The sequence below is a fragment of the Neofelis nebulosa genome, chromosome X (genome assembly GCF_028018385.1).
Source record: "Neofelis nebulosa isolate mNeoNeb1 chromosome X, mNeoNeb1.pri, whole genome shotgun sequence".
Taxonomy (NCBI): domain Eukaryota; kingdom Metazoa; phylum Chordata; class Mammalia; order Carnivora; family Felidae; genus Neofelis; species Neofelis nebulosa.
In genome coordinates, this window is record NC_080800.1 from 59,069,193 (window position 1) to 59,088,844 (window position 19,652).

General features: G+C 35.9%; 1 protein-coding gene across 2 annotated transcripts in view; it reads right to left on the bottom strand.

The window, feature by feature from the left end:
- Window positions 1–19,652, bottom strand: part of TEX11 (testis expressed 11) — a 251,917-nt gene that overhangs the window by 14,831 nt on the left and 217,434 nt on the right. Inside the window, exons 26-28 of one of the 2 annotated variants that reach the window (XM_058712843.1) lie at window positions 7,243–7,392; window positions 5,736–5,844; window positions 4,709–4,829 (exon numbers count right to left, since the gene is read on the bottom strand). In XM_058712843.1, the coding sequence (XP_058568826.1) occupies window positions 4,709–4,829; window positions 5,736–5,844; window positions 7,243–7,392 (380 nt within the window). Of the gene's footprint in view, window positions 1–4,708; window positions 4,830–5,735; window positions 5,845–5,865; window positions 6,449–7,242; window positions 7,393–19,652 lie in introns of those variants that run through there. The other variant, XM_058712844.1, reaches the window with a different exon arrangement.

A 19,652-nucleotide genomic window follows, 5' to 3' on the forward strand; every position in this document is an offset into this window, starting at 1 on the left:
CTCATGGCTTGTGGATTCGAGCCCTGCATCAGGCTCTGTGCTGACAGCTCAGAGCCTGGAGCCTGCTTCAGATTTTGTGTTCCTCTCTCACTCTGCCCGTCACCCGCTCATGATCTGTCTCTCTCTCTCTCTCTCTCCCTTAAGAACAAATAAAACATTAAAAAATATATACAATTGTAGGCAGGCTGAAAGTAAAAAGACGGAAACAGGTATAACACATAAACATTAATCTCTGCTGCTCCCCCATTCACATACTTGCTCTCTCTCTCCCCTTTCAAAGGTACATACATAAACATTTTAAAAAAGAATTCTCAAAACTGAACAGTAAACAAGCAAAACAATCCAATTACAAAATGGACAAAAGGCATGAACAGGCATTTCACCAGAGAAGATACAGATGGCAAATAAGCACATGAAAAGATGGTCAGCATCATTAGCAATTAGGAAAATGCAAATTAAAAACACAGTAAGATATTGTGACACACCTATCAGAATGGCTAAAATAAAACAAAAGTGGCAACACCAAATACTGACAAGGATGTAGAGATTCCATATTATTCACACATTTCTGGCAAGAATGTAAATTGTTACAGACACTCTGGAAAACAGTTTGGTAGTTTCTTTAAAATCTAAACATGCAATTACCATATGAACCTGCAATTGCCTTCTTAGGTACTATTCCAAAAAAATGAAGACTCATGTTCACACAAAAACCTGTACACAAATGCTGACAGCAGCTTTATTTGTAATAGCCCCAAACTGGAAACAGCGCAGATGTCCTTCAATAGGTGAATGGTTAAGTGAACTCTGCTACGTCCATACCATGGAATACTACTTAGCCAAAAAAGAGATGAAATACTGATATAACCAACAACTTGAAACTTGAAGAATTTCCAGAGAATTCTGCTGACTGACAAAAAGCTAATCTCAAAAGGTTATATACTATATCATTCCTAATCTCAAAAATTATATACTGTATGATTCAATTGATAAAACATTATGGAAATGACAAAATTATAGAAATCGATAATAGCTTCATGGTTGCCAGGAAATAAGGAGGGGCTGGGGTGGGAAAGAATTGGGTGGATGCTATAAAAGGGCTACATGAGGTATCCCTGTGATGGAAAAGTTCTGTGTCTTGACTGTAATAATGTCAACATCCTGGTTGTGATACTGTTTTATAAGATTTTACCACTGGGGGAAACTGGGTAAAGCATATCTAAGATCTCTTATATTTAATTCTTATGACTGCAAGTGAATCTACAGTTATTTCAAAATAAAATTTTAACTTAGAAAAACAACCAGAGCAATCCATTTTCTCTTAAAAATAATCTAGAATATCAACCTACTGTATATAATCTTGCCTGCTTAAGCATAAAAGTCATCCAACCTGGTTTTTCATTGCCAGTAGCTTCTGAATACCAACTTGAGCCTTTTCCTTTGAACTGAATCCTAGTAAGAGCAGGTAAGGAAGAAGATGTGTGTTCTGGTGGAAAGAGTCCTGGAACTGAGGTCAGATGATCTGAGTTCTAGTCCTCTCATTCATTAACCATATGACCTTAGGCAAATTGGTAACTTGACTTTTTTGGAAGGCAGCTATGCTCACCACTATATGACCAATGTGGTAACTTGACTTTTTTAAATCTTAAAAATTTCCTCATTGTCAAGGTTAATAATACAGCACTCTCTACTTCACAGAATTGCTGGCGGCGGGGGGGGGGGGGGGAAGGAGGGGATTGTATGAAATAATGGAGGTAAGAATGCTTTGTAAAATATAAAGCACGATACTGTGAGACACGAGGTTTTATATCTGTGCCATAGCCATTTTGTCAAGTATGGAGGCATTTGATAAAGGTTATCTGCTCAATAAATAATGAATGAGTGCCTGGTCATTAGAAAAGTCAAACAAGGGCAGAATTTTCTCTCAAGAATTTAATTTTTTTTTCAATGTTTTTTATTTATTTTTGGGACAGACAGAGACAGAGCATGAACGGGGGAGGGGCAGAGAGAGAGGGAGACACAGAATCGGAAACAGGCTCCAGGCTCCGAGCCATCAGCCCAGAGCCTGACGCGGGGCTCGAACTCACGGACCGCGAGATCGTGACCTGGCTGAAGTCGGACGCTTAACCGACTGCGCCACCCAGGCGCCCCCTCTCAAGCATTTAAAACAAAGGAGATACACAACACATCCAATTGAAAGGAAAAAGCAACATATATTCTATAAAGAGCCAAGGGTATTACTAAAATAATCTCTGTATAAGGAAGTATACCTTCCCATCATGTTTCAGGGGATGAGCAATAATGGATGGGAGACTTATCAAAAAAGTAGAAAAAACATTAAGCTCTCCAGCAGGAAACCCAAGAGCCAGAGAGATGGAACAGTAAGAGACAGAATAAAAGTGGCACAAAAATGCTCAGAGTAGTTTGGGCCTTATATAGAGACTATGGAAATGGATCAATTTGGATTTACAGTAAAATTTAATTTTAGTTTGTATTAGTTACTATGGCAAACACATCTGAAGGTCCAGATGAGGCTCATGGCTTAGAAATAGAATTTTCTCTTCTTCCCAAAAGAAAGTAAAAAAATACACACATCCAAAATGTTCAATGCTAAAGTTTTTTTTAAAACTTAAATTCACACAGGCCATAATTACATAGCTCCAGGAGAATTCTAGGTTTTTGAAGTCGATGCTGGTTTGTACCAGGTTGTCACCCTACTATATTGTTCTGCCATCTGCTGTGGATTGCAGATATTTTTATACGAAGAGGTAACTGAGCCTAAAGCAGGGTCAGGATCCTCAGTTATTAACATGGACTCAAATAATGACTTTCTGAGTGACTTTAAGCAAGTCGTTTAACCTTACTATTTTATAGCTCCCCTATAATAACAATACACCTTACATGCTGTTTATATAAGGTTTACAACACATATTATTATTTCAACTGATCCTTAAAACCTCAGTGTGGGAATCAGAGAAGGTATTATTTCCATTTTACAAATGAGAAAACTGAAGTCAAACAGCATAGGAAGGATATCCATATGGAAAGTCAAACAAATAAAAGACTTACCTTACACCATCAGCAAAACTGAAAACTCAAAATGGATCATAAACATGTATTTAAGGGATAAAAGCATAAAAACTTCTACAAGAAAACACAGGAGAAAATCTTTGTAAATTTGAGACAGGCAAAGATTTCTTATCATGGCCAAAATATGAACCATAAAAGAAAAAACTGATAAATTAGACTTCATAAAAACTTAGAACTTTTGCTTTTCAAATGATGTCATTAAGAAAATGAAAAGACAAGCCAAAGATTGGGAGAAAACATTTAAAAACTGTATGTTTGATAAAGGATTTATACCTATAATATATAAATAATTCTTACAACTCAACAAGAACCCAATTTTTAAAATGGGAAAATAACCATAGACATTTTTCCAAAGAAGGTAGACAAACGATCAATAAACACATAAAAAAAATATCAACACCATTAACCATCAAGGAAATGCGAATCAAAATCACAACAAGCTGCCACCACACACCTACTAAAATGGTTATAACAAAGAAGATGGACAGTAACAAGTGTTGATGAGGATGTGGGGAAATTAGAACCCTCATACACTGCTGGTAGGAATGTAAAATAGTGCAACCACTTTGGAAAACAGATTGTAGCTCCTCCAAAAGTTAAACATGAAGTTACCATATGACCCAGAAATTCATGTATTCAAGAGAACTGAAAACATATGTCCACATAAAGACTTGTACACAAATGTCATAGCAGTATTATTCATAATAGCTAAAAAGTGGAACCAACTCAAATGTCTACCAGCTATTGAGTCAGTGCAAAAAGAAAATGTGACATATCCCATTAAGTAGAATATAATATTCTATTTATTCAGCAATAGGAAGGATTAAAATACTGATACATGCTTCAACATGCAACAGCCTCAAAAATATTATGCTAAATTGAAAGAAGCCACACACAAGAGATCACATATTGCATGGTCTCATTCATATCAAGGGTCCAGAAAGAGAAAATCTACAGAGATAGAAAGCAGATCAGTGGTCGCCTGGGCCTGCAGGTAGGAACAGGGATTGACTGCAAATAGGTAAGAAGAAACTTTGTGGTAATAGAAATATTCTATAACTGGATTGTGGTGACAGTTGCATAACACTATAAATTTACTATAATCACTAAATAGTACACATTTACATGTGCATTTACAGGGTGCATTTTGTGATATGTAAATCACACCTCAATAAAGCTAATTTAAAAATCATTGAATAAACCTGTGCTGAAAAGAAAAAAATCAACAGAGGAGGGACTAAAATACAGGTCCTCAGTGTTCCTCCTTCTCTATTACCTGCCTCTGAGAAATGTAAGGAATAACAATAAGGTTTTTCAAAGGCTTAGTACCTCACTGGGAAGTAACAATTCTACCAGGTTTTGAAAACACAAATAATTTAAAATACCAGGTGGTACTGTTATTTTCACTTAATCCATAGTATACTTGTATCAGAAATTTTCTACTTTTAACTATTTACATTTCATAAACCAAGGGAAATTTTATAATGTTTAAGTATATTGTAATATGAATTTATTTACCCTAAAATTCATATCAGAAAGCATTAATTCTGCGTAATTTCTAACACAAAAGACAGTTCTTTAAAATTAGCTGATAGCTTAATATCACTGTTCGACTTACAGTGTGGCTAATAAAGCTCAGAGCATCTTCAAAATAACCCCAAATTTCTTCTGGGGGACAGAGTTCTGTACTTGGCACCCCATCTGGCACCAAGAGGTTAATCAAGTTTCGCACACATTTGCTGAAATCAAAAAGAGAAAACTCATCCCATAAGGAAATAAATCATTGGCTTCGTGGCTAAGATAAGTAAAATCTGGATCTCATCCCAGACTACGAGCTTCAAAACACTTCTGTTCTTCCCTCATTTTTATCTGGCCTCCAACCTCAGAAGACAGATTTTTGAAGCTATAAAAGGGGCTGACCAATCCTCCTTTTTATTATGCCTATGGTTTCTTTCACCTTTTTTTAGTTTCCTGCATCAAGGAGTAGTGGCTGTTTATTATATTTTATGAGCTGGTTCAATCTATAGGCACTTTAAAGCATCTCTTTATATCCTCAAACGGGCAAGGAAATTGGGATTTAACCTGGGAATAATTCCAGGAGAACTGTTTCTCACATCTCAGAAAAGAAAGTCTGTAATAAAGTTTTCCGCAGAAAACTCACATAGCATCATTTTCCTCCATGTCTAGGTACAGAAAACATAAAATATGTAATAAATAATATTTTGTACTATGATGTACAGCACTTATTGGTCCTTAAAGAAAGGTGCTTAGGAAAAATAAACGTCTGGGGCAAAACTAGCAAAATGTCAACATTTGTTAAATTTGAGTGGTGGATACACTGGTGTTTGTTATATTAATCTTTGAAAGGTATTCAATACTTTTATCATATATATAGTCTCACAACAAAGAAGCAACTTTCTCCCTTTTTTTCTCTTTTGGGAAAACCAGACTCTGTGACATAACTAATTCTTGGTCTATAATACAACTCTAAATATGAAGCTGTTCTGAGGGCTTTTTAGTTCAAGAGTTTACAGGAGTGCCCCTGATCAACTTTTAAATTGGACCAGTTGAGTATGATTGATGACTTATATAGCTCTTTTGACTATCGAAAAGCTTGGCTTCAGTGTTGAGTTACATTTACTAACCTGTATTTCACAGCATCAATTGATTGTTTCTTTTTGTAGAGCAATAAAGCCCTATTCAAGGCCTTCAGAGCAATGGAAGGATAGTGTGCAGGCTTTTCCACTGCTAACACTATAAGAGGGAAAGAAAAAAGGCTGTGAACACCATAGTCTCATCCAACACCATTTTCATCCCAGGCTACAACTTGATTTTTCTAATGAAACTAGCCTGAAACAGATGAACACAAACCAACCAACCAACAACAACAACAAAAAAAACCCACAAAAATTAATTTAATGAAATGATGAGTCCATGGTGGCTTTCAGAGAAAGTTTATAGTTTCTGGGCAAAGTAATATGGTAGGGTTATCAGGATTGTCTTTTATTCAGCAAACATCAAGAGAACCTACTGTTTCTGTGACCCTACACATAGTCATATAGGTAAAGCAATAATCTTATGAACCAGAGTCAAGGAGGGGCACACCAAGATGGAAACAAAAAGCATACCAGTAAAAGAGCAATAATCAAAAACAGATTTATACAATATACTGCTTTGGTCTGATACTGTAAACAGGAATCACTTGACATGAGAGTGAGTGTCAGAGATGACAAACCTTGTAACTTCCAAATGCATTTACCAGGCCTCTGTAATTGGAGATCCATTATACAAGGAGAAGTGGTCACCATCACATGTCTACAAAGTATAGACCACGGGCTCCATGTCTCTAGAATTTTGTCTTGCAAGATAAGGAAAGGCAAATGTGACCTTTGTGCACCTGGGGCTATCTAATACCTTTATTAACCATACATAGGCTCCCAAGGAGGGTGAGGGAGAAAAAAGGGAAAATAATTAGGTTATTTCCTGCAGCATATTCCCATACAGGCTCTGGGACCCCAACGACTACTTACTTAGAGCCCAACCAAAAATTTGAGAGTGGTAATTGTGTTAAAAAAATATTACCAGTATTTCTTTGTACACTTTTTTTGGGGAAAGATTATATTTTTAAGTAATCTCTACACCCAACATGGGGCTTGAACCTACAACCCCAAGATCCAGAGTCACATGCTCTACCAACTGAGTCAGCCTGGTGCTCCTCTTTGTACACTTTAATAAATGGCTGAGATTGCATTACCTTTGATTAGTGAAGCAGCTGACTGTCATTTCTAGCTACCTGAGTAAAACTAACTTTCTGAAGGTTAAGCTCCCTCTACTGTGTAGTTATATAATTCAATTCCACACCTAGAATGACCATTGATTATGATTAATGCACTTCACTCAGGTTTATAAGTACAACAAATACAAGCACTTATTTTTCATGACCTTAAGGAGTTTATAGTCTCATATAAATAAAAAGATAAATGCATAAATGATTATAATACATGACAGTTCAAGAATGCCATTAGAGAAGGAGAAACATTATTATTATTTCCCATCTGAGGGCAAAGAATGAAGAATAGAGACTGGAATAAAAAGTATTACAATCTAAATGGGTAGGTACCAGCCTACCAAAAACATAAATATAGCACTTACAGGCAATTGTTTCAAATGTTTTACTTTCCAAATGAGGCAGTTCCCACAGTGATTCCAGGAAACTGTCAAGTAATGGATCATTCATTTTGGCTTTAACTTCAAACTCATACAGCAGAAGCAGTGTCTCACATGGATCACCTGAGAAGTTCCCTAAGAAGGAGGCAAAAATGCAACATTCTCTGTGATTACATTTTATTATTCTATTCCAAGCTCTCTTCTGGGGAGATTTTCCTGTTGAGGAAAATTAATTTTATTTACAATTTGAAGACTGTCCCAGGTTCTGTATATAGATTTTTCACATTTTTAAAATTATAAAAAATGTTTATTTCTTTTCAGAGAGAGAGAGAATACAAGAGGGGAAGGGGCAGAGAGAGGGAGGGAGAGAGAGAATCCCAAGCAGGCTCTGCATAGTGCAGAGTCCAACACAGGGCTCGATCTCATGAACTGTGAGATCATGACCTGAGCTGATATGAAGAGTCAGAAACTTAACCAACTTAACCAACCAAGGCAACCCAGATTTTTTATATGTTTAACTCTACAAACTCACCAATTCTTTCAGCACCCTATAATGCATTCAGCAGCATTGCTTACATTTCTTGAAATTATTGCCATGATGTTCCTGAATAGCCTGAAAAAGTCCTGCTGTTCATCTGCCTCAATCCAGATCCAATGTTTATCTGCCTCACTTTAATGACTGAGTTAACTGAAAGATAGAGTGCTGTATAAACTAACTGTGGTTTTATTTCAAGCAAAGTAAAAGAGAGTTTCCAAATCGTTTCATTTAGTCAGTCAATATTTCTTGGGTATCACCATGGGCAGAATATTATATCAGGTGGCATATAACACATGATGTGAGATAGTTTTCATTCATGTTTGTTAGACTGAATTAAAAAAAAAAAAAGTTTTGAGGTATAGCACCGATAAAATAAACTGAATAAAGCATGTTCATCTTAAACAAGCAGCTTATTGAGTTTTTAGATGTTTAAACCCATATAACCATTACCCAGATCATGATATAGAACACTTCTAACACCCGTGTTCCTTACCAGTCAATATCATCTTAGTATTGGGGCACCTGGGTGGCTCCGTCGGTTGGGCATCTGACTTTGGCTCAGGTCATGATCTCACGGTTCGCGGGTTCGAGCCCCTGTTAGCTGTGCTAACAGTTCAGAGACTAGAGCCTGCTTCAGATTCTGTGTCTCCCTCTCTCTCTGCCCCTCCCCCACTCACATTCTGTATCTTTCTCTCAAAAATAAATGTTAAAAAAAATCACCTTAGCAGAGTTAACAACTATTTTGGTTTCTATTCCTATTGATTGCTATTGCCTGTTCTTGAATGTCATTGCTAGTATAACAGAAATATAGTCAACTTTTGAAAATCTGACTTTGTATTCTGTAACTTGCTAAAACTCACTAATTTCAGTAACTTTTCTGTAGATTCTTTGGGATTTTCTATGTAGACAATCATGTAATCTGCAAATACAGGTGGTTTTATTTCTTCTTTTTCACTCTATGTCTTTTTTCCATTCTTTTGCTTGCCTTATTGCACTGGCTAGGACTTCTAGAATGATGTTGAACAGGAGTGAGAATAGAAAACCTTGACTTGTTCCTGCCCTTAGAAGGAAAGCATTCAGTTTTTTAATGTTTATTTATTTTTGACAGAGAGAGAGAGAGACAGAACATGAGTGAGGGAGAGGCAGAGAAAGAGGGAGACACAGAATCCGAAGCAGGCTCCAGGCTCCAAGCTGTCAGCACAGAGCCTGACGCAGGGCTTGAACTCACAGACCACGAGATCATGACCTGAGCCAAAGGATGCTCAACCAACTGAGCCACCCACGTGTCCCAGCATTCAGTTTTCCATCACTAAATGTGATATGAGCTGTGACTTAATTTTTGTACATACCCTTTATCAGGTTGAGAAACTTCCCTATGATTCCTAGTTTCCTGAGAGCTTTTTTAAAAATCATAAATGTATGTTCAATCTTTTCACTTAATCTGTTGATATGGTAAATTAATTGAGTTTACAGTATTGAACCTAGGATAAACATGATTTGCTTATGGTCTATTACCCTTTTCAAATTTTACTAAATTCACCTTGCTAATATTTTGTTGAGGATTTCTGCATTTATTTTCATGAAGAATATTGGTTCATAATTTTTTTATCATATTTTTTGTCTAGTATTGGTATCAGGGTAAATATGATCTCATAAAGTGAGCTGGGAAGTATGCCCTCTTCTTCCTGGAAGAGTTTGTATAAAACTGGTATTGTCTTTAAATGGTTGGCAGACTTCCTTAGTGGAGTTTTCTGTTAGAAGATTTTAAACAACAAATTCAATGGGTATAAGACTATTCAAATTATCTATTTCTTCCTGAGGGAGCTTTGCTGGTTTGTGCTTTTCAAGGAATTTATCCATCTCATCTAAGCTGTCAAAGTCATGGGCATATAGCTGTTCATAATAGTCCTTAATCATCTTTTTAAATGTCTGTAGGATCTGTAGTGATGCCTCTATTTTCATTCTTGACATTATTAATTTGTATCTTTATTAATTTTGTATAGATAATGCTGCTATAAACATTGGGGTGCACGTATCCCTTTGAATTCATATTTTTGTATTTTGATATTAATATAGCCACTCCAGCTTTCTTTTTATTAGCATTTGTTTGGTGTACCTTTCCCAATTCCTTTTATTTTCAACTTATCTATGTCTTCATATTTAAGTGTTTTTTTAAAAATAGAAAGCATGTAGTTGGGTCTTGATTTTTTATCCAATCTGACATTCTTCATCTTTTAATTGGTATGTTTACACCAGGGGTGAGCAAACTACAATCTGTGAGCTGACTGCCTGTTTTGCAAATAGTTTAATTTGAACACAATCATGTCTTTTGTTTAAATATGGCCCATGTGTTCCTGTGACAACAGCACAGTTGAATAGTTGTGTCCAAGATTGTATGCCTGTTAGCCTAAAATATTCACTACTGGCACTTTAAAAAACGTTCCCTGACCTCTGATTTAGACCATTTATATACAATGCAATTATTGATATAGTTGGGTATTCTTGAACTTCATAAAAACGAATTGTACTTAGAACAACTAGACAGAAGATAAGGAAATTTAAAAAATGAAAACACTGTAAGCCAACTAGACCTAACAGACATCTATTTTTTTTTAAATTTTTTTTAACGTTTATTTATTTTTGAGACAGAGAAAGAGACAGAGTATGAACGGGGGAGGGGCAGAGAGAGAGGGAGACACAGAATCGGAAGTAGGCTCCAGGCTCCGAGCCATCAGCCCAGAGCCGACGCGGGGCTCGAACTCACGGACCGCGAGATCGTGACCTGAGCTGAAGTCGGACGCTTAACCGACTGAGCCACCCAGGCGCCCCGACAGACATCTATAAAACACTCCTCTCAACAGCAGCAGAATATACATTCTTCTTAAGTACCCACAGAATATTTTCTAGGATAGACATATGCTAGGTCATAAAACAAACTTCAATAAATTTCAAAATATAAAATAATGCAGAGTATCTTCTGTGATCATAATGTAATAAAATTACAAATTAATAACAGAAAAAAATTGGGATATGCACAAATATATGGAAAATAAACACACCCTTAAACAACCAATAGGTCAAAAAATAAATCAAAAGAAAAATCAGAACACACTTTGAAATGAATAAAAATGAAGACACAATATACCAAAACATAAGAGATACAGCTAAAGTAGTGCCTAGAGGGAAATTTATATCTGTAAACACCTACATTAAGAAAGAAGAAAAACATCTCAAATCAGTAATCTGAACTTCCAACTTAGTTAAGAGAAAAATAACCTAAACAAGTAGAAGGTAGAGAATAACAAAGACTGGAGTGGAAATGAATAAGTTAGACAATAGGAAAACAATAGAAAAACTAATGAAACCAGAAGCTGGTTCTTTGAAAAGATCAACAAAATTGACATATCTTTAGAAGCCTCATTACTAGAATCAGAAATGGAAAAGGAGACATCACTACCAACCTTAGAGAAATAAAAAGGATTACAAAGGACTGCTATGGACAATCTTATGCCAATAAATTAGATAAACTGGATGAAATGGACAATTTTCTAGAAAGAAAAACTACTGAAATCGATTCAAGAATAAATACAGTATCTAAATAGACCTATAATGAATAAAGTAATTGCAATAGTTTTAAAAACCATAGAAAAAGAAAAGCCCAGGTCTAGACAGTTTTACCACTGGACTTTATCAAACATTTATAGAAGAATTAATACTAATTCTCACAAATTCTTTTAAAAATAGAAGGGGACAGACCATTTGACAACTCATTCTAAGAGGCCAGTATTAATGTGATATCCAAAACCAAAGACATCACAAGTAAAAAAAAAAAAATCACAAAATACTAGTAAACTTAATTCAGCAATGTAGAAAAGAATTATACTTAACAAACTAGAAGGGAACTTCCTCGATTTGATAAAGGGCATCTCTGAAAAACCCACAGATAACAACATACTTACTGGTGAAAGACTGGATTATTTCCCTCTAAGATATAGGACAAGAAAAGGATGTCAACTTTCACCACTGCCATTCAACACTGTACTGGAAATTGCAACCAAATAGACAAGAAAAATAAAAGACATCAAGACTGGAAAAGAAGTAGTGAAACTATATCTAGTCGTACAGGATGTAATCTTGTAAATAAGATTCCTAGGGAATTCAGTAAAATACCATTAGAACTGATAAATAAGTTTAAGATCAACAAATAAAAATCAATTCTAAATTCTATAAAGTAGCAATGAGCAAACTGAAAATAAGATTGAGAAAGTAATTCTACTTACAATAGCATCAGAAACAATAAAATATTTAAGAATGAATTAAACAAAAGAAGTGCAGGACTTATACAATGAAAGTTATAAAACATCATTGAAAGAAGTTAAAGATGTAAATAAATGGAAAAATATTCCATGTTCATAGATTAGAAGACTTAACATTGTTAAGATGGTAATACACCCCAAAATGATCTACAGATTCAACATAATACCTAGCATAATGCCAGCTGGATTTCTTCTTTTTTCAGAAATTGCCAGGCTGATTCTAAAATTGATATGGAAATTCAAGGAACGCAAAATAGCCAAAATGATCTTGAAAAAAGAACAAATTTGGAGGACTAACACTTCCAGACCTGAAAACTTACTACAAAGCAGTGATAATCAAGACAGTGTGGTACTGGCATAAGGACAGATATACATATAAATGGGATATAATTGACAATCCAGAAATAAAAACATTGCCTATGATCAACTAATATTCCACAAAGAGGCAAAGATTATCCAATGTGGAAAGAATATTTTAAAAAAATGGCTCTGAAGATGCTGGAATAGCATGGAAGCTTTTTGTGTGTCTCGCGTCCATGAAATACAGCCAGACTAACACTAAACCATCCTACACACCTAGAAAACTGATTGGAAGATTAACACAACAATCTGCACAACCGGAACCACAGAATTTAGCAGTCCTCTTCTCCCTTCAAAATGACAAAATGAAGGAATTCACCCGAAAAGAAAAAGCACGAAGAAACGATAGCCAGGGATTTAACCAACACAGACACAAGCAAGATGTCTGAACCAGAATTTAGAATCACAATAATAAGAATACTAGCTGGAGTCGAAAATAAATTAGAATCCCTTTCTGCAGAGATAAAAGAAGTAAAAAATAGCCAGAATGAAATAAAAAATGCTATAACTGAGCTGCAATCACGGATGGATTCAGTGGCGTCAAGGATGGATGAGGCAGAACAGAGAATCAGCGATATAGAGGACAAATTTATAGAGAATAACAAAGCAGAATAAAAGAGAGAAATTAAGGCAAAAGAGCACGATTTAAGAATTAGAGAAATCAGTGACTCATTAAAGAGGAACAACATCAGAATCATAGGGGTCCCAGAGGAGGAAGAGAGAGAAATAGGAGTAGAAGGGCTATGTGAGCAACTCATAGTGGAAAACTTTCCTAACCTGGGGAAAGACACAGACATCAAAACCCAGGAAGCACAGAGGACTCCCATTAGATTCAACAAAAACCGACCATCAACAAGGCATATCATAGTCAAATTCACAAAATACTCAGTCAAGGAGGGAATCATGAAAGCAGCAAGGGAAAATAAGTCCCTAACCTACAAGGGAAGACAGATGAGGTTTGCAAGCAGACCTATCCACAGAAACTTGGCAGGCCAGAAAGGAGTGGCGGGATATATTCAGTGGGCTAAATCAGAAAAATACAGAGCCAAGAATTCTTTATCCAGCAAGGCTGTCATTCAAAATAGAAGGAGAGATAAAAAGTTTCCCAGACAAAAATTAAAAGAATTTGTGACCACTAAACAAGCCTGCAAGAAATTTTAAGGGGGACTCTCTGAGGGGAGAAAAGATGACAATATAAATAAATAAATAAATAAATACATACATACATACATACATACATACATACATACCAAAAGCAACAAAAGAATAGAAAAGACCAGAGAACACCACCAGACACTCTAACTCTACAAGTATCATAATGGCAATAAATTCATATCTTTCAGTACTCACTCTAAATGTCAGTACTCACTCTAAATGTCAATGGACTCAATGCTCCAATCAAAAGACATAGGGTAACAGAATGTATAAGAAAACAAGACCCATCTATATGCTGTTTACAAGAGACCCACTTTAGACCTAAAGACACCTACAGATTGAAAATAAGGGCATGGAGAACCATCTATCATGCTAATGGTCAACAAAACAAAGCTGGAGTAGCCATACTTATATCAGACAATCTAGACTTTAAAATAAAGATTGTATCAAGAGATGCAGAAGGGCATTATATCATAATCAAGGGGTGTATAGACCAAAAAGACCTGGGGCGCCTGGGTGGCTCAGTCAGTTAAGCGGCTGACTTCGGCTCAGGTCATGATCTCACGGTCCGTGAGTTCGAGCCCCGCATCGGGCTCTGTGCTGACAGCTCAGAGCCTGGAGCCTGTTTTAGATTCTGTGTCTCCCTCTCTCTGACCGCCCCCCCCCCGTTCATGCTTTGTCCCTCTCTGTCTCAAAAATAAATAAAACATTAAAAAAAATTTATAGACCAAAAAGACCTAACAATTGTAAACATTTATGTGCCAAATGTGGAAACACCCAAATATATAAATCAATTAACCACAAACATAAAGAAACTCATCGATAGTAATACCATAATAGTAGGAGACTTCAACACCCCACTCACAGCAATGGACAGATCATCTAATCAAAAATCAACAAGGAAACAATGGCTTTGAATGACACATTGGACCAGATGGACTTAACAGATATATTCAGAACATTTCATCTTAAAGCAGCAAAATATGCATTCTTCTCCAGTACACATGGAACATTCTCCAGAATAGACCATATACTGGGACACAAATCAGCCCTAAGTAAGTACAAAAAGATTGAGATCATACCGCACATATTTTCAGACCACAACGCTATGAAACTTGAAATCAACCACAAGAAAAAATTTGGAAAGGTAACAAATACTTGGACACTGAAGAACATCCTACTAAAGAATGAATGGGCTAACCAAGCAGTTAAAGAGGAAATTAAAAAGTATATGGAAGTCAATGAAAATGATAGCACCACAACCCAAAACCTGTGGGACACAGCAAAGGTGGTCATAAGAGTGTATAGCAATCCAGGCCTAGGATTCCTAAAGAAGGAAGAACAATCTCAGATACACAACCTAACCTTACACTTTAAGGAGCTGGAAAAAGAATAGCAAATAAAACCCAAAACCAGCAGAAGACAGGAAATAATAAACATTAGAGCAGAAATTAATGCTATTGAAACCAAAAAAACAGAACAGATCAATGAAACCAGAAGCTGGTTCTTTGAAAGAAATAACAAAATTGACAAACCACTAGCCAGTTTGATCAAGAAGAAAAAGGAAAGGTCCCAAATAACTAAAATCAAGAATGAAAGAGAAGAAATCACAACTAACACAACAGAAATAAAAACAATAATAAGAGAATATTATGAGCAATTATATGCCAACAAAATGGGCAATCTGGAAGAAATGGACAAATTCCTAGAAACATATACACTACCAAAACTGAAACAGGAAGAAATAGAAAATTTGAATGGATCCATAACCAGTAAGGAAATCGAATTAGTAATAAAAAATCTACCAAAAAACAAGAGTCCAGGGCCAGGTGGCTTTCCAGGGGAATTCTACCAAACATTTAAGGAAGAGTTAACACCTATTCTCTTGAAACTGTTCCAAAAAATAGAAATGGAAGGAAAACTTCCAAACTCTTTTTATGAAGCCAGCATTACCCTGATTCCAAAACCAGACAGAAACTCCACTAAAAAGGAGAACTATAGGCCAATTTCCCTGATGAACGTGGATGTAAAAATCCTCAACAAGACATTAGCCAACTGGATCCAACAATACATTAAAAAAATTATTCACCACAACCAAGTGGGATTTAGACCTGGGATGCAGGGCTGGTTCAATATCCTCAAAACAATTAATTTGATTCATCACATCAATAAAAGAAAGGACAAGAACCATACGATCCTCTCAATAGATGCAGAGAAAGCATTTGACAAAATATAGAATCCTTTCTTGATAAAACCCTCAAGAAAGTAGGGATAGAAGGATCATACCTCGAGATGATAAAAGACTTATACGAGCGACCCAACGCTAATACCATCCTCAGTGGGGAAAAATTGAGAGCTTTCCCCCTAAGGTCAGGAACAAAACAGGGATGTCCACTCTCGCCACTGTTATTCAACATAGTATTGGAAGTCTTAGCCCCGGCAATCAGACAACACAAAGAAATAAAAGACATCCAAATCGGCCAGGAGGAGGTCAAACTTTCACTCTTCGTAGATGACATGATACTCTATATGGAAAACCCAAAAAGATTCCATCAAAAAACTGCTACAACTGATTCATGAATTAAGCAAAGTTGCAGGATATAAAAATCAATGCACAGAAATCGGTTGCATTCCTATACACCAACAATGAAGCAACAGAAAGAGAAATCAAGGAATCAATCCCATTTACAGTTGCACCAGAAACCATAAAATACCTAGGAATAAATCTAACCAAAGAGGTGAAAAATCTATACACTGAAAACTATAGAAAACTTATGAAAGAAATTGAAGAAGACACAAAAAAATGGAAAAAGATTCCATGCTCCTGGATAGAAAGAACAAATATTGTTAAAATGTCGATACTACCCAAAGCAATCTACATATTCAACACGATCCCTATCAAAGTAACACCAGCATTCTTCACAGAGCTAGAACAAATAATCCTAAAATTTGTATGGAACCAGAAAAGACCCCGAATAGCCAAAGCAATCTTGAAAAAGAAAACCAAAGCAGGAGGCATCACAATCCCAGACTTTAAGCTATACTACAAAGCTGGTACTGGCACAAGAACAGACACTCAGATCAGTGGAATAGAATAGAGAACCCAGAAATGGACCCACAAACGTATGGCCAACTAATCTTTGACAAAGCAGAAAAGAATAACCAATGTAATAAAGACAGTCTCTTCAGCAAGTGGTGCTGGGAAAACTGGACAGGGACATGCAGAAGACTGAACCTGGACCACTTTCTTACACCATACACAAAAATAAACTCAAAGTAGATGAAAGACCTCAATGTAAGACAGGAAGCCATCAAAATTCTCGAGGAGAAAGCAGGCAAAAGCCTCTTTGATCTTGCCCGCAGCAACTTCTTACTCAACTCGTCTACGGAGGCAAGGGAAACAAAAGCAAAAATGAACTACTGGGACCTCATCAAAATAAAAAGCTTCTGCACAGTGAAGGAAACAATCAGCAAAATTAAAAGGCAACCGACAGAATGGGAGAAGATATTTGCAAATGACATATCAAATAAAGGGTTAGTATCCAAAATCTACAAAGAACTTATCAAACTCAACACTCAAAAAACAAATAATCCAGTGGAGAAATGGGCAAAAGACATGAATAGACACTTCTCCAAAGAAGATATCCAGATGGCCAACTGATGCACGAAAAAATGCTCAACTTCACTCATCATCAGGGAAATACAAATCAAAACCACAATGGGATACCACCTTACACATGTCAGAATGGCTAACATTAACTCAGGCAACAACAGATGTTGGCGAGGACACGGAGAAAGAGGATCTATTTTGCATTGTTGGTGGCAATGCAAGCTGGTGCAGCCACTCTGGAAAACAGTATGGAGGTTTCTCAAAAAACTAAAAAGAGAACTACCCTACGACCCAGCAATTGCACTACTAGGCATTTATCCAAGGGATACAGGTGTGCTGTTTCAAAGGGACACATGCACCCCCATGTTTTTAGCAGCACTATCAACAATAGTATGGAAAGAGCCCAAATGTCCATCGATGGATGAATGCATAAAGAAGAAGTGGTATATATATACAATGGAGTATTACTCAGCAATCAAAAAGAATGAAATCTTGCCATTTGCAACTACATGGATGGAACTGGAGGGTATTATGCTAAGTGAAATTAGTCAGAGAAAGACAAAAATCATGACTTCACTCATATGAGGACTTTAAGAGACAAAACAAATGAACATAAGGGAAGGGAAGGGAAACAAAAATAATATAAAAACAGGGAGGGGAACAAAACAAAAGAGACTCATAAATATGCAGAACAAACTGAGGGTTGCTGGAGGGGTTGTGGGAGGGGGGATGGGCTAAATGGGTAAGGGGCATTAAGGAATCTACTGAAATCATTGCTTCACTATATGCTAACTAATTTGGATGTAAATTTTAAAAAATAAATAAAGTTAAATTAAAAAATAAAAATAAAAAATAAAATAAAATAAAAAAATGGCTCTGAAACATCTGGATAACCACATGGAAAAGAGTGAAATTGGACTCTTACCTCATACCACATACACAAATTCACTCAAAATGGATCAAAGACCTAAATGTAACAGCTAAAAGTATAAAACTTTTCAGAAGAAAACATAGACATAAACATTCATGAATTTGGAATTGGCAGTTGATTCTTACACATGATATCAAAAGCATGAGCAACAAAAGAAAAATAAATTGTACTTCATCAAAGTTAAAAAATTTTGTGCTTCAAAGGACACTGTCTAGAAAGGGAAATGACAAGTTACAGAATGAAAAACAACAACAATGAGATACTACTACATTCCTATTAGAATCACTCTGCACTCACTAGGATGGCTAGAAAGAAAATCAGATAATACAAGTATGCTGGAGGTGGAGAAATCAGAACCCGCACATATTGCTGATGACAATATAAAATAGTGCAGCCACTTTGGAAAATTGTCCTGCAGCTCCTCAAATGATTAAAATGCAGTTACCATATTACCTAGGTCTAACCAAGAGAAATGAAAACATACGCTCACACAAAAACTTATATACAAATGTCTATAGCAGCATTATTCAAAATAGCCAAAAAATTAAATTAATTTTAATTTTAATCTATCAACTGATGAGTGGATTTTTAAAATGTGGTAATCAATACAGTGGAGTATTATTTGGCCATAAAATGGAACGAAATATTGATACATGCCACAACAAGGATGAACTCTGAAAGTGTTACATTAAGTGAAAGAAGTCACAAAAGTCCTCATATTGTATGATTCTATTTATATAAAATGTCCAAAATATGCAAATCTAGAGAGATACAAAATAGATTGGTGGTTGCATAGGGCTATTGGGGGAAATGCAGGGATAGGAATGTGATGGTGGTTTCTTTCTGACGGGATGAAATGTTCTAAAATTTACTGTTGGTGGTGGTGTATATATCTGTGAATATACTAAAATCTACTGAATCATACACTTTAATGTGTGAATTGTATGGCATATGAATTATATCTCTATAAAGCTGTTTTCTAAAATGAATTTATACCCTGTGAGATAATTCTTTTTGCCTGACTTCTTTTGTTCATGATAATGTTTGTGATATTTATATTTTTCTGTGTCAGAAGTACATTCCTTTATTTTATTGCCTTGTAGTATTCTGTTACATGAATGTACAATTCATTTAGTCCATCCTCCTGTTGATGACACTAAAATTTTCAATCTTTAGCTCTTATGAATAGAGCTGTCTTGAACATTCTGGTACACATTATGGTAAACAGATACACTCTTTTCACCTGAGTATATACCTAGGAGTGGGATTGCTGGATCATTGCTATAACAGAAGCATGTTTGGTTTTAGCAGATACTGCCAAAAGGTCTTCCAAACGAGCTGTACCAATTTACATTTCTACCAGCAATGTACCAGAGCTCCAATTGCTTCCCATCCTTACTAACACTTGGTATCTTAATTTTACCCATTTCAGTGAGTATGTAATGATCCCTCACTGTGGACTTAATTGGCATTCCTTGATGAGTA